This window comes from Amblyraja radiata, chromosome 12 (genome assembly GCF_010909765.2).
Source record: "Amblyraja radiata isolate CabotCenter1 chromosome 12, sAmbRad1.1.pri, whole genome shotgun sequence".
Lineage (NCBI taxonomy): Eukaryota > Metazoa > Chordata > Chondrichthyes > Rajiformes > Rajidae > Amblyraja > Amblyraja radiata.
The window spans coordinates 34,193,927-34,209,474 of record NC_045967.1 but is presented as its reverse complement, the minus strand read 5'-3'; the positions used below and the strand labels follow the sequence as shown (position 1 = coordinate 34,209,474).

At 39.0% G+C, this 15,548-nt stretch overlaps 1 protein-coding gene across 4 annotated transcripts in view; it reads left to right on the top strand.

Annotated features, from left to right (window-relative positions):
- tmlhe (trimethyllysine hydroxylase, epsilon) overlaps positions 1 to 12,877 on the top strand; it is a 30,050-nt gene extending 17,173 nt beyond the window's left edge. For all 4 annotated transcript variants that reach the window (XM_033030467.1, XM_033030468.1, XM_033030465.1 and 1 more), the window contains exons 3-8: positions 1,861 to 2,037; positions 2,222 to 2,498; positions 6,227 to 6,346; positions 7,102 to 7,338; positions 8,610 to 8,748; positions 9,693 to 12,877. In XM_033030467.1, coding sequence (XP_032886358.1) covers positions 1,861 to 2,037; positions 2,222 to 2,498; positions 6,227 to 6,346; positions 7,102 to 7,338; positions 8,610 to 8,748; positions 9,693 to 9,824 — 1,082 coding nt within the window. In that variant the 3' untranslated portion in view covers positions 9,825 to 12,877. The remainder of the gene's footprint in view (positions 1 to 1,860; positions 2,038 to 2,221; positions 2,499 to 6,226; positions 6,347 to 7,101; positions 7,339 to 8,609; positions 8,749 to 9,692) is intronic.
- Positions 12,878 to 15,548: the final 2,671 nt, after the last annotated feature.

Genomic DNA, 15,548 nt, shown 5'->3' with positions numbered 1-15,548 from the left:
GCATTTTCTGTTTTAATTCTTACGTGATTGTTCTTCTGCCGCAACACACTGGTATCCATCTCTCTGGCAATTTCGTAATAATGATCCTCAACCGATCCCTGGCAGGACACTTCACGACACCAGAACTGATTTCAGTTCACCAACAAAAAAGCCATGCTTGTGCACCATGTTTCTAGCTGCATATCAATTAGCCTTGCCTTTGCATTTCTACATACCATCACTGGTCTCTAGTTACTGAAGCCTGAGAATAGGATCTCAAACTCCTGTTCCCTGTATGTCACTGATATATGACATCACATTCCACCACATTGCACCAAACACCTCACAGTATAAATTAACATGTTCCACGTTAAATTATTTTGATCTGCGTCCTAAATTTCAATGATATAATTGGCGATCTATGCAAAGGTCTGAGAGTATCCGACCTTATGAGCTAGTGTGTGTGATAACGTCAATTGCTAGGACTGACACATTTTCTGGCCCAACATGCAGTGGAAACTCTAGGTTGTAGATGTCCTATTCATCTTCAATTTTAGAGCCTTACAGTACAGACACAGGACCTTTGGTCCCTATCTATACTAATCCCATTTACCAGCTTCCTTGTCCAAATGCTTCCTTGGCAATTTGAGTATTTGTCCAGATACTACTTAATTGGTGTGAGAGTGCCGATCAATATCATCCAGTCATACAGTGTGTTTCAGATATCAACCGCCATCAGGTTTGAGATGCCCTCTAAATCTCCTACCCGTTGACCTAAACCTATACCTTCTAGTTTTAGACTGGTTGGAATCTGGAATGCACTTCCTGAGTGGAAGAGACAGGAACTCTTGCTATATTAACGTAGTATTTGGATGGGCACTCTAGAGAAAAAGTTTGCTATTATCCAGCCTACCTGTGCTTCTCATAACTTTGTACAACTCGATTAGTTCCCGCCCTCGGCTTTCTTCCTTCATTCCAAGAAGAACAAAGCCAGCCAATCCAATCTCTTCTTACTGAAACACTGCTTCCTGGGAACATCATGGCTGTGATAGAGTTCAAACTATTGTGTAGTATTTTCCAAACATCAACTGATGGATCTTCCCTGCACCCTCTCCAGTGCAGTCATATCCTTCCTAAAGTGTTGTTCCATTATATTATGTACAAACTGAAGGTAACATCATTACGTTGCCGAATTAGTTAATTTTAGTTTATTAGTACACAAATTCATAAATGGCTCCAAAGATCCTTTTTTTTAAATGCAGAACTTGTTGGTCAGTGCCAATTTTCGGACCTGTTTGGATATAAAGTCTGCATAGGAAATGTTTGACAGGAATTCAATGGTGATGGTTCCAAATTCCTCGCCATCGTTCCAGTATTAACTAATAAATCTTTACATCTTTCCTATTCTTACCACTTTGAAGAAAAGATACCAAATTAAGTTAAAAGCACGAAGACCTAGTGCTATCTTTTCTATCATAAAATTGCACGTATTTGTTTACTGAATTAACTTCCATTTTCCATGTTCCTAAACCCCATTTTACTTTCTGAAAAAGCAAAGAGAATAATTATTTCGTTTCATGATGGATACAGGCTCAGTGTGGCAAGACCAAAAGTGTGTGGAAACTATCCTATAACACTAAAGTCTTGCTTTAATTGTGAAGTGAAGCAAATGTGCACAACGATGACTTATTCATTTTGGATAATTCCTGATGCTTAGTTGTTCCAAATCTTCATTTGTAGTTACTAACAAATGTTTTCTTGTACTTCTGTTTAGCCTCTTCCCCATCTCTCCCCTAGAATATATATATGTGTTTAACTGATATCTGAATATGTCTGGTGCAGACAGGTTATTGAAGGTAAACCCTATCGTTACTATTCCAGAATTAACGTATTCTGATTTGGTGATGCGTTTTGATTATGTTTGGCTACGGGATCATTGTCGATCTGCATCATGTTTCAACTCAAAAACTAATCAACGGAGCTTAGATACTGCCCAAGTGGATTTGGCCATCAAGCCAGCAAACATACGTTCAGATAATGATGCAATCTACATAACTTGTGAGTTGTTCTTTCAATCTACGTTATAATTGTTTTCAGCCCTATTTTTCCATTACTGGAAAGGCTTCATCCTCTCTCCGGAATGAAATAAAACTGAAATTCGTACATAATTAGTACTTTGATTTGTAATACTAGGTCTTCATGCTTTTAACTTAATTTGGTATCTTTTCTGTCTCATTTGCAGGGCCAGATAATCATATGACTAAGTTTGGCTTGTCATGGTTGGCAAAACATTCTTTTGAAGGCCAGAACCAGACTGTTCAAAAGCGCATCCTGTGGAATGCTGCTGTTTATAACAAAGCAAAAGTGCCTTATGTTACTTATAATGCTGTAATGGAATCAGACAAGGAACTAAAAACATTCTTGGAGGCCTTCCTTCTATATGGAGTTTCTTTTATTGAAGAAGTTCCTGCGAGCATTGAGGCAACAGAAGCCATAGCATTGCGTATTGGCTTGATCAGGTGAAGTTTTTGAAGGATTTTAATTATTTGTTGAAGATGCCTTTGAAGATTTAAGTCCCAAGATGATCATCATACAAACAATAGCCAGTTGTGGCATATTTAATACTGTAACTCAGAAGGCATATGCAGTTGCTATAGTATTAAGTTTGGTTTTATTCCCACAATTATGTCGATATTCAGTAATATATACTATAATAATATCTATTATGTAGATATTCCATTTGTTAATGTATGAAGACACTATTTGCTACTTGCCAAGTATTGTGGGAGAGATTAGATATGAAGCCAATAAATCACAATTTCAAGCAATTGTGAATTAGCCCTTTGAGTTATAAATCTCCACTGTTCTGCACTTTTTTTTAAATTCATTGTGCCCTTGCCTGTTCTTTAAAACTTTCCAAGTAAACCAACTCCACTGCTGTTTAACCATGTTCCCATTAATATACTTATGTCTTTATATGGTTTTCTTCTACATCATTTTGAATCAGAATCTCAAATCCTTTTGTGCATTGTATCCAGATTGCATCCACTTGCTAACATTGTTTTAATTCCTTGAGTTGCTGGGTCCTTTTCCCACCCTTTTCTGGATCTGTGTCTCCAGCTTTGGGATAGTCTACCTCCAAACATCCATTTTGTGTCCAAAATTCCATAATTATAATAACTATACGTCTCTCACCATGAGTCCTGTAAGAATTCCATTCTATTCTCCCAATTCTTGTCTCTCATAACGGCTCTCCTGGCATGACTTTCTGCAGAGTTGCCTCTGAGGGGTCTTCCTTAACTGTGGCTTCCTTCTACCATAATTCCGAACCATTGACCACATCTCGTCTATTTCCTACATCTCACCACACCCCTTCAGAGCAAGGATAGGGTCTTCAGTTTGTTGCCATCTACTCTATAATTGTCTGCATTCAACAAACTTAAAATTACTGCTGTTCTATTTTTGTTCTTTGTCATGTCCTTTATCCATAAGTATGCTCCAAATCTGAGGAATATCACCTGTTTGCCCTACTGCCCCTCTGCACCATTCTCCAACAATGGGTTTGAATACCTGAATACAGTCAACCTTTGCAACAACAGAGCACAGTGGGAGGAATGGTGTCCATTATTGCTGATTGCCTGCTATAACCGAGTGTTGGGGGGGTGTGTAACGTTTAACCCAAGGCCAGGAGGGAAGAAGCGTGGCATTGGGGGGGATAAACAAGCGTGAATTCTGACGAGGGTTTACTGTATGCACAAGCATCTTCCTGTACATATTTTACTTGGTGGTTGGGAGAAAATATATCACTGCCTTGCCTTTGTTTATTTTATTATTTTCCAGTTTACTTTAAGAATCATTTGAAGTTTCCGACTCCATCCTTGATTCTATAATTTACCTATGATTTTACTTTGCAACAATAGCTTCTGACTTTTTTTAAATACAAGTTTTTCTGAATTGTTTAAGAAGGAACTGCAGATGCTGGAAAATCGAAGGTAGACAAAAATGCTGGAGAAACTCAGCGGGTGAGGCAGTCTGAAGAAGGGTCTCGACCCGAAACGTTGCCTATTTCCTTCGCTCCATAGATGCTGCCTCACCCGCTGAGTTTCTCCAGCATTTTTATCTACCTGGTTTTTCTGAATTGCTAATTTTCTAACCAAATGCTGTGCGGGTCCTTAAATTACATAATTCCTCGCCAGTGCTACTATACGTTATCAATACTACAGTTTTTCTTGTTGTGGGCACAGTATCATACTTCCCCTGGTATTTTGTGCTGGCATCTCCTCCATGCATTTCAAATCTCCCTTTGTAACAGCATTTGTTTCTCCAATCCTATTTCTAAAACCTGTTTCTTTTTTAAAAACAGATTTCTATTTCTTACAGGTTACAATAACCAGCCCTTCCCTATCCACCTCCTGCAAAATAATTTAAACACTCCGAACAGAACTCTGAGGTGCAACTTATCCAAATGAACAAATCCCTCTCACTTCAAAATCTGGTTCTATGTGTCCCTGGAATTTGAAGCTCTTTATTTTATCTATCCACACATTAACCTGTTTTTTGTTTAGTTTAGAGATACAGTGCGGAAACAGGCCCTTCGGCCTACCAGCGATCCCCGCACAATAACACACACTAGGGACAATTTTACACATACACCGAGCCACTTGGACTGTGGGAGGAAACCCAAAATCTCGGTGAAAAATCACGTGGGCACGGGGAGAACGTACAAACAGCACCCATAGTTGGGATCGAACCCGGATCTCTGGCGTTGCAAGCGCTGTCAGGCAGCAACTCTACCGTTGCACCACCGTAGCCGCTCCTGTGCCACCTGTTCTAACATTTTTATTCCTATATACCAAATACCACAGCATTCGGATTTCTTAAGCATTCTTGCATGATCAAGGATGAGTTGTGACTAATTTTATGGGTTCTGAGGACACAAATGAGGCAATTTTGGAACCACTGACTTCTAAAGATGTGGCAGGATGGGTGGGTGATTTGTAAGATTATCTCCCCCTTCAGACAATGGTCCTAATACTAGGCATCCCGTTTCTTTATCATCCTGAATGCTCCTCCTTTGCTTTGAGCTGCTGTGAACCAGACTCCCAGAAAATGATAGGATTGTTGAATTTATTTAAGAAAGCCTTAAGCACATCCTTGAAACTTGTCCCCGCACACCTGACAATGTGTCCCCATGGCAACAGTGTACAATGTTTACATATTCTATTGTGCTGCTGCAAGTAAGAATTTCATTGTTCTTTCTGGGACATATGGCCATAAAACACTCTTTGTGCACACTTGTCACTGGGGAAGCAACACATCAGATACAGAAGGGTGCATATCTTTCTGACTTGGATTCCCTGAGACAACTACAATTACAAAACTATATTTCTACACTTTACAATTCAGTCACTTGACCTGCTATGCTGTGTATACTTTTTAGATTACTTTCATTGCAAGGTTCAATTGCCCTTGAAGGAATGTTAAGATTGTTTGTGGGTCATAATGTTGAAGGATTCCTACACCCTGCTTCTTCGTAATCTATTTGTCAGAAGGGCCTGTTTCTGTACTGTATGACTGACTCCAAGGTTCTAATATTGGATGGCCAGAGATACAAACCTAATGTACTATTTGCATATTGACCGCTATCTGAAACAAGAAATTCTCAGACTCCCCATATGCCCTGCAATGACTCGAGCTGTTTCGCACCGCAAAATTTGAATTTGAGTAATTGGAAGCACAGCCTGTAAACGTGGTTAACTAGGAAATGTCGAGGAATCCTTGTATTCTGATATGACTCAAATTGCATGAAGTAAGACTTGGCTGCACAATAATTTTTTGAATACCATTTGCTTTAATTATTTGCATGATGTAAATATCTCCAGCTACTAATTTTTTTTCTCTGTGGCCTCATTATGTTGTTGGACTACTTCTCTCTTTTCTTTTAATATATTATTTGCTCTCTGGCCTATAGACTGAACCAAACTGCCTGATGGAGCCGGGGAGGAGTTGCACAATCAGGCAGAGGGGAAATCGTGAAGCAGGTAGCAAAATAAAAAGTGCTGGGTCATTGATCTCAAACAGTTATAATGCATCGTGGGTATTTCCAGCAATTCATGCCTTTCAGTGCAAACGTTGGAAAATTGAAATATTTTTATTTTGTAGTTCTTGCAATTTAAAACGGTACATTAACTTAATTTTCCTTTGGATGTTTTGAGGATGGTTTTAAGTTTTAACTTTGTTGCTCTAGGGAGTCCATTTATGGCCGAATGTGGGATTTTACTTCCGACTTCTCGCGTGGTGATACCGCTTACACAAAAGTGGCACTTGATCGGCATATAGATACAACTTACTTTCAGGAACCTTGTGGGTATGTGTATTATTAGATAGGTTGTAACATTTAGAGATGCTCTCCATTCATTGCTCACTATTCTGCTATGATTTGAGGTAGATGATTTGGTAGGTTTTTTTCAGTTATTAATCCAACCATTAATGTTCCTATAGATCTTCATTTATTCCCTCAAGACAAACTGGGTATATTTTAAATATGATTCCTCTCTGTACTTTACTGATCTTGAATGGTTTTCAAGAGAGTAGAAAAGTAAAATAAATATATTCAGCATTTGGACATCCTGATCGTTTCATAGTGAGTTTGTTAAAAAATTAGAAACACTTAATTGTTGAATACTATTCAAGATTCTTTGTCAGGGTTTGCAGTATAATAAATAATTGGAGAACATGTCATGGGAAATGTATACTCTCTAACGAATAAAGGTTTAACTGTATGAATGAAGTTGGGTTAGGACAGCCCAAATGTTTCCTTGATTATTCCCTATGTTTGACTTTATCTCAAGATGTATCATCATTCTAAATATCCTAGTGGGTTTATTGAATGATCTGATCCATTTGGAATCTAAATTTAAAATAGTGGATTTGCAGACTGCAATGCCTGGGATATTGAATTAAGGGTTTTGTTTTTTTCTAATACAGATTGGTCTGGTTGGTGCATTGCTGCAAACTGAGGGATTTATAGTTAATCATCTGCCAATGAGCGCAACCTAAACAAATGTGTTTATCTAATGTCATCTACCCTGTTCAATTTTTCCTCTTTTTTTTAAATACAAGAGTTCAGTTATTTCATTGCCTGAAGCATGATGGAACTGGTGGAAGAACTCTGTTGGAAGATGGGTTTAACGCTGCAGAAAATGTACGAAAACAAAGCCCTGATAACTTTGATTTACTCACTAAGGTGCCAATCAAGCATGAATACATAGAGAATGTAGGAGAATGTCACAATCACATGATTGGAATTGGCCCAGTTCTGAATGCTTATCCATGGAATAACGAATTATATTTAATAAGGCAAGCAACTTTTTTTAATTTGTCTATTATCTTTGAAGGAATAAACAGACAGCCCAAACATATTCCTCGTGGTGTCAATGCTATCGACAGAGTTGGGGAACTGAGACTTTGTTATTCAAGTGTTTTTTTTAGACTGGTAACTGGTATCATTTTGCATTCCTATGGCTACATTAACCTTATTGGGACTGCTGTAGTTTGAGCTAAAATTAGTTAAAAACTGGTTTGTAATTTTAAACCAACTGACACAAGAAGACTTTTATTCAAACAAATTCCCTTTTCCAGCTGTATATAATTGGTGAAATCTACCCACATATTTGGCTGATTTTACAATACTGTTTTAACAAAAATAAATATTGTTTTCAAATCAAGACCACCAAGAGCATCTTCTTTTGTGTTCCCATTCCGCCACTTCCTTCACCCCAATCCCCATCCTGGAGACCTTTTTATTGGAATTACTGTGGTTTTGACCAGCTGTGACTGGGGTTGGCGCCATTTGCTAAAACAACTGCAATTTGTCATGGCTGCTTTAAAGAATGTCATGTCTCCCCAAACCCATGATCTTGCACGGAAGGGAAAAGGCAGCTGGCGGATAAAAACACCACATCTCCCAATATGCACTGCATCAATTCATGGTTACTGGGTCAAAACCTAGATGGAATGCCAATGTAATGCTACACACACGCAGCAAGCTGAAGGTGGCCATAATCAATAGTGATAATTGATTGCTTGTTTTGCTGTTGATGTTGCAGCCTGTATTTAAATAGTTTAAAATATCTCCACTAAGATTGGCTGAATGGTATATTAATGGAACGTTATATTTTTGATTGGTGCTTTAGTGTGTTAGTAGATTTTAGTTTTGGAGAAATCACAGCAAGGAAATTGACTGCCATCCCCAAGGTAACGTCTCTGCTTATCCTTGAGCAATAACCCCAATTTATCCTTGAGCAGTAACCCCAGTAACCTCCTAGGTTCTCTGTCACTTCGGTCCGCGGTTCTAATACTCTTAAATCCTTTTGTGATCTGTGTTGATTGGAAATTCTTGTTAAGTGACTTCACACCCTCCTGCTTTATTCTTTCTGAGAAAGTTTTCCCTGCAGTTTCAGATCCTATGCATATAATGTTGTTCTTGCTTTTCTCAAATTTTCTCCAGAGGCAACTGTTTGTAGTCCACTGTAATTCATCTAATTTTAAAATTATTCCAAATTTTGTGAAACCCTACTATTCCTCAATACTGGGAACATTATTCTTACCTACTGTTTTTTTTTCTACAGATACAATAATTATGACAGAGCTGTTATTAGCACAGCGCCTCATGATGTAATCCATCAATGGTACATAGCACACCGAGCCCTTACAACAGAACTCAGGAAGCCAGAGAATGAAATATGGGTAAAACTCAAGCCTGGAAAGGTGAGGAACCTGTCCTAAATTGTATAATTTTTAAATGTTATAAAAATGTCCTGCTTTCTGAACTTGGATGGAGTGCAGTTTTCATTGATGATGTGGAGCAGCATGTACATTCATTTGATCAAATTAGGAATTGTCACAAAGCATTTATTTGTAATCTCACTTGGTAGTTTCCATGAAGACTGTCAAAATAAGCTTAATTAACTTGCTGTCATAGAATTGGATATGTGTTATATGCAATTGAAGTAGTAGTTGAATAAGCGTATAGTTCATGAGAATTTGTCAAAGATAAGATCTCTGAGGTTAATTCAATTGAAATATACATAGAATCAGGCCCTTGCCCACTGAGTCCACACTGACCATCCGTGTTGTCCCTTTTTGTAGTTTCAGTATCTTTTGTCAACATCCCTTTCCAACATTTTAAGGGCTAATGTAGCTTGATGTAAATAGCTTAATTGAGGAAATGTTAACCTCGCCAAATCCATGCGTTACATCATGGAGGTTCATTATTCAGTTAATAGCTAACTTTTCATACTCCTTCCTATAGTAGTAATTGGTTTAAATATAAACAAACAAAATAAAGCTGTTTTGAGGTGTTAGTGCTTCTCATTAAATAACCATTGGATTTCTCTTTAAGTTCTCAATCTGCTATAGATGCCTTAATTGTCCTAAATTGGGTTTTATTGGTTCTTCATTTTCCTTGCAATCACTATTTGGGAGAGAGGAGTGCCGGGTGTGGTTTTGGGTGGAAAGGAAAGGAGCAAAATGCACATTTAGAACGTGCAGTTGATAAATATGACCTACACAGCAAAGATTTGGGATTTTTTTGGAATGGTGGGGGGCGGGGCGAGGAGCAGTATTCTTGGATGTGCTTTCTTGGAAAGTCAAAACTCTTCCACGTGGGGTGAAATTGTAACGTTTCTCATGACTACTCGTATCAATTACAGGTTCTATTTATAGATAATTGGCGAGTCTTGCATGGTCGTGATGCATTCACAGGTTACCGGCGGCTCTGTGGCTGTTATCTGATGAGAGATGATGTGCTGAACACCGCAAGATTTCTTGGCATACAGATTTAAAAATGCTTCTGAACTTGAAGACAAATTATGTTGCAAGAACTCTGTCTCCTTGATGAATTCCAGATCTAATTAATGTAGCATGTATTCGTACAAAATTCATGAAAGAGCATGCATTGATTCATTATTTTTCAAATAAATTTATATTTTGCTTTCATTGCTCAATTAAAACAACTTGTGAATGTTAATGGTTGCTGTTTGACACCTTTCTACCATTGTCACTTGGTTTAAATGTAGCCCAACCCCACAAAAAACCTGCCTTGTAACTAGTTTGCTGGTTATGTGAAGTAGAATACAACAGCAGAGAACTGAGTATTTAAGAAACCTCTGGAATGGGGTCGAAGAGAAAGGTGTGTACATTAGACAGCTTGGTTTGAATATAAAGAAGCAATGCCTTCGAAGACTGAATCTGTGGCTTAGTGAATAACACTCCTGGTTCACTCCAGCCATTTATAAAAAATCTCTAGGCTAGTCATCAGAGTCAGCACTGCATTTGCAATTAAGTATCTCATCTTTCAACAGAAATATTGACAGAGCTTTGGACGTCTTGAAAAGATAAATTGGTTATGTCCATGCAAGCTTTCCTATTTTTAAACTCAATTTGTTTAGATTTTCCGGTATCAGCAAAATAATTGGTTTTGATATTCATGAATTGCTTTTGGAACATTGCTTTTGCTTTTCTGAGGCAAGGTTTTAAGCAAAATATTTTGCGGTGCTGCCTTCAAAGCTGATTGATAAATGCTCTGTTTTCACATATTCTAGATGAGCTTTCAACTGTGAATATCTAGTTGGAGATCTCTCCAAACAAAACTAAAACTAGAGATTATTTTTTATGTAGGGCTCTTTGCAAAGTTTTAAATGTTAGGCAGTGCATCGGTGGGGCTGCTGTAAGTAAACAATCTGCAAGACATGATCTTGAGTAAATCCCCCAAATAATTTATATTCCTTCTCCACAATTAACACTAGAAAAATGAGCAGGCCATAAAGCTCTTGCCAACTAATTGCTGTCTTGAGTTCTCTTTCCTACTGGGTTTTATATGTCTCTTTTAATTCACACGGGTTTGTTTTTTTCAGGAGCATTTGTATCACACTTTACCTTTGTTTGAGGTGACGGTGGGCGGGGGGGGCTTCACCGTGTAATTAAATGCTATTTCAGTCTAAAATTATACTCGGTGTGTTCTGTTTCCCACTTGTGGCTTGACAACATCGTTAAGGGTAAACACAAACAGTGCTTTCTTCTACAGTAATTTCTTCTCACTTTATCTTGAACAGTAGTTTCATCTGCTTCCTTTCAATGCGAGGGGATGATTTTGAAATCTCAGGAATTCTGGACAATATAAGCCAATGAATCCACTATCTCAGTCAATTAAAATGCCTGCCTACAGGTTATCAGGTCTCCAGTGCTCACAATCTATTTTTTTTATGTGTGAAATTGCATCTCTGCATTAAATTGTTCCCCAAAATAATTTCTCCTTTTTTGCCCAGTTTGCTTTTTACATGTTCAGCTCTTAAATTCTGACTTCTTTATTTTCCCAGTATCTTCTCCCCTTTCTGCCACTGACAGTACCTGTTGTAAAGGATAATATATTGAAATAATTGGTGTGCTATATTCATTTGGAGATTTGATTGGGAGATATGTTGTTTTTTCTTCAATACAGATAATTTCAGGATAATACTGCTTCCCCGATGCCTTTGTCAATTAGGCTACTGATGTGCTACAAGATATTTTAGAAAGAAGAGTGTGTTGTTGAAGAGCTGTGAATTATGGTCCATATTGGATCAATTTGTAAGTAGAATGATAGAAATTTCATAGGCAGATTATGAGAAGTTGGAGTTCTTCTGAAGGTTGCCAGGAACTTCCCAAGGGGTAGTAGTATATGAATTACCATGATGGGCCACTAATAAAAGGAATAAAAGAATAGCACGAATGAATGTTACTGAAAAGATGGTGCAGAAGCAATGGCTTTTTATTTATGGGACATTAAGTGCAAATTGTGGAATTTATGAAAGCCAGACTGATTAGATAGTAATAGGATCAGGACCTAGATATATGGGGGAGAATTTTTGTCAGTGAGAAAGGTTGACTTTAGCATGGTCAGAAGATGTGAACCTGATGGCTGTCTTGGAAAATGCTTAAAATTCGCTACAGACTCTAAAGGTTTAGTCAACAAGTGTAGAAATTTAAAATGAGTTTGGAAGATAAAAGAACCAAGAGCTAGTTGCTTTTGACTGTGGAGGCGAACATTGACTCCACAGTCAAAAAGGCCCAACAGAGGATGTACTTCCTGCGGCAGCTGAGGAAACACAACCTGCCACAGGCAATGATGGTCCAGTTTTACACTACCATCATAGAGTCTGCCCTCACCTTCTCCATCATGCTTGGTGGCTGAGCCACACCAGACCATGACATCCCCGCATTCTGCAGCGCATCGTTCGATCAGCCGAGAAAGTTGTTGGCTGCAACCTTCCCCCCATTGACGAACTGTACACTGCAAGGGCCAGGAAGCGAGCAGGTAAGATCATCTCTGACCCCTCTCGCCCTGACACAAACTCTTTGAAGTGCTTCCCTCTGGGAGGCGACTCCGGACTGTCAAAGCCGCCACAGCCAGACATAAACATAGCTTTTTTCTACGAGCAGTAGCTCGACTCAACAGCCAAAAGTTTGTAGCGTCTTTTTACTCTGATACTTTATTTTCACATGGTTAAATTATGTTATATTTTTAATTGTTTGCTGTATATCGTGTTTTTGTCCTTTTGCGAGCAAAACACCAAAGCAAATTCCTTGTATTTATACATACTTGGTCAATAAAAAATGTATTCAATTCAATTATTCAATATATATACTGCTTATCAAATACAATGTTATTCCTTGCTGATTTGACAAGTTCTTGTAAAATCTCAAGCTTTCCATGAACTGATGAAAAATTGATTTTCTTGAGGATTTAAACTCATAGCTATTGTATTATTCCTGTTGCATACCGTAATCTCCTTATGTTATATTCTGTCCAATGCTACAATTACTGTTCATGGTTAATAAACTGCTCCTTCCAGTGTTATGTGCCATGTTATTTTTTGTCTCAATCTCTTCTGTTTCCTCAATGGTTCTTAACCTTTTTGGCATACGTACACGCATACGCAAACAAAACACTGTATGTGGTATGTACCTTTTGTTAGGTTCCTAAAAATGGGCTCAACAAATGGATGTGTTATTTATGACCCCTTCATGTCCCCCGGTAAACCCCCAAATGACCCCCGCATGGCGGTCCCAACCCCCAGGTTGGGAACCACTGTGTTACCTGATACTTTATCCTAAGACAGGAAGTACAGTACAGGAGAAGGGCATTTAATCTCCTGTCATTCCATGTAATCATAGCAGAGCTGTGATCTAACACTTCTCTTCTCCCATTTCCACGAATACCATTTGGTTATTCAAATTTAACAAGTGGCCTAATATCAATTGTAATGAACAGAAATGGTCCAGTTTGAAACTATCCTGTGTGTGCAACACTGTTTCCAGACTCCCCCCCCCCCCCTGATGAATCTGGCTCTGATTTGCAGACTGCGCCCCTTGGTGCTAGGTTTATTGTCACGTACAGAAATACAGTGAGAATCTTTGTTGTGCATGCTATCCAAACAGATGATATACACCATACATAAATCAAATCAGTTTAAACGTGTACGTTTTTGAATAATGGAGTGGTTGTATCACATGGGAGCAGATCCTTCTCTGGGAAGAGCACGCAAAGAATCACCACACTGGCTCCATCTTGCCAGATGATGCTAATGGCATAAACAGTATTTGTTGACCTTTTCACCGTAGAAAGCTTTAGTTTAGAAGGCCAATTGGGATTAGCCCAAGACGATGAATACTATGGCTATTCACGTGCTCAATTTGGTACATTTTAAAATTGGGGAAGAGATTCTGTCTTTTGAAGTGAGTTCCAGAGCCTACTTGCCACTTTTGTTTGAGTTGCCTCACCTCACCATCATTCCTTCAATCAATTAATTTAAATTGATGACTCCTATTACTGACCTCTGCCTAGACCTCTCCATAATTTTATACACAATTAAGTCTCCCTTCTATTTCCTCTTTTCGAAACAAGTCAATCCAACAAACTCGCTCAACTATAATACTTTAGCCCTACTGGCATCCTGTTAATTCTCCTCGTAATCACAGTCTTCCTGTAATATGGAGACCAGAAATGTGCACAATAGACTATGGCCTATCGGATGTTTTCTACAATTCTGGCACGACCTCCCTCGGGAAAGCAGCCAACAAAGACCTTTCCCACCCTGGTTATCCCATCTTCTACCTGCTTCCATCGGCAGCAAGAAAGAACGTACCGCCATTCTCGAGAACACCATTTCCCCTCTGTTATCAGACTTCTGAATGCCCTTCCACAAGCTAGGATACAGTCTCAATTCTTCAACCTACCTCATTGCAAACAATGGATTATTTGCTTAAGGCTCCACCTTATGCAATTGAAATTTGGCTTCATTGTATTCATGTATAATATTAATATTATCTGATTTGATTGGATAGCACGCAAACAAAAGCTGGACCTCAGTACATGTGACAATAATAAACCTAAACCCTGTTCCGCATTGCAAATGTTTTGTATGCTGCCTTAATGACCTCATTTATTCATTCTACTACCTTCAGAAATTTGTTGATATGCAGTTTTACAATTCCTCTTATTCTCAACACTATTTAGTGTTCACCGTTTGTGTGTTTGCCTCGTCTCTTCCAAATGTTAAAGGGGATGTTATCAAACCACCTCTTAACATTCTGGATTCCTGAAGAATCAATCCTAATTTATATAATATCTTCCAGCAACTGAATTATTTTAGAGCCTAGGGGTCTTTCTGGTAAATCAATATCTTATGATGGCCCCATAGCAGAAGCGTTCACATCGCGGGTCTGGAAACCGGAAGTATCCCGAGCTAATTCTGCTACCACCATCATCTATTGCAACATTGTCGGCGGAAGCTTGCATCCTTTTCAGGACGGACGATGACAGTGATGTCAATATTTGAAACATGGAAGATGTACATGAAAGAAGAATATCTTCAGGTTCATTATATTCAATTTAAAGTGTGATGCTCAGAACTGCTACAGAACTCCAGATGAGGTTCAGCTAAGGCTTTGTAGATCAATAGCCAGTTTCAATCTATTATTCTCCAGAAATAAATATTCATTTAAATTATTTATTATTTTTGCACCATCTGTGATAGTTGTGGTCATGGCCAAATCTAGATTAAGCTGTAACTCACAGTCACTAATGTTCAGCACAGTATTTGAGCAGTCACCTGAAGTACCAAACTCATTGATACTCAGCTGAAATGGATATGCAGATGATTGCCAACCTCAGTTGACCCTAAAGGGACTGTCCCACGAGCATGCGACCTAACGTGCTCGCTTGAGCCGTACGGCCTCGCGGGGTCGGTCCCACTTCGATCGCCGAAGCCGTATGGAGTTGTGCGGACCTGGTCCCGACATCGCGCCGAAAAACTGATCGTGTTCAAAAATTCCGTGCGGCAACGGCCTGCCGGCCCGCAGCCACTTCGACGCCATACCCACCGCCTCGACGGGCATAAGCAGCGTCTTGACGCCGTACACACTGCCTCGATGGGCGTGCGCAGCGTCTCGACGCCTTACGCAGCGTCTTGACGCCGTACGTCACGCGCGAAGTTCCCGCGGACTTAGCTCGAACTTCACGTCACTCG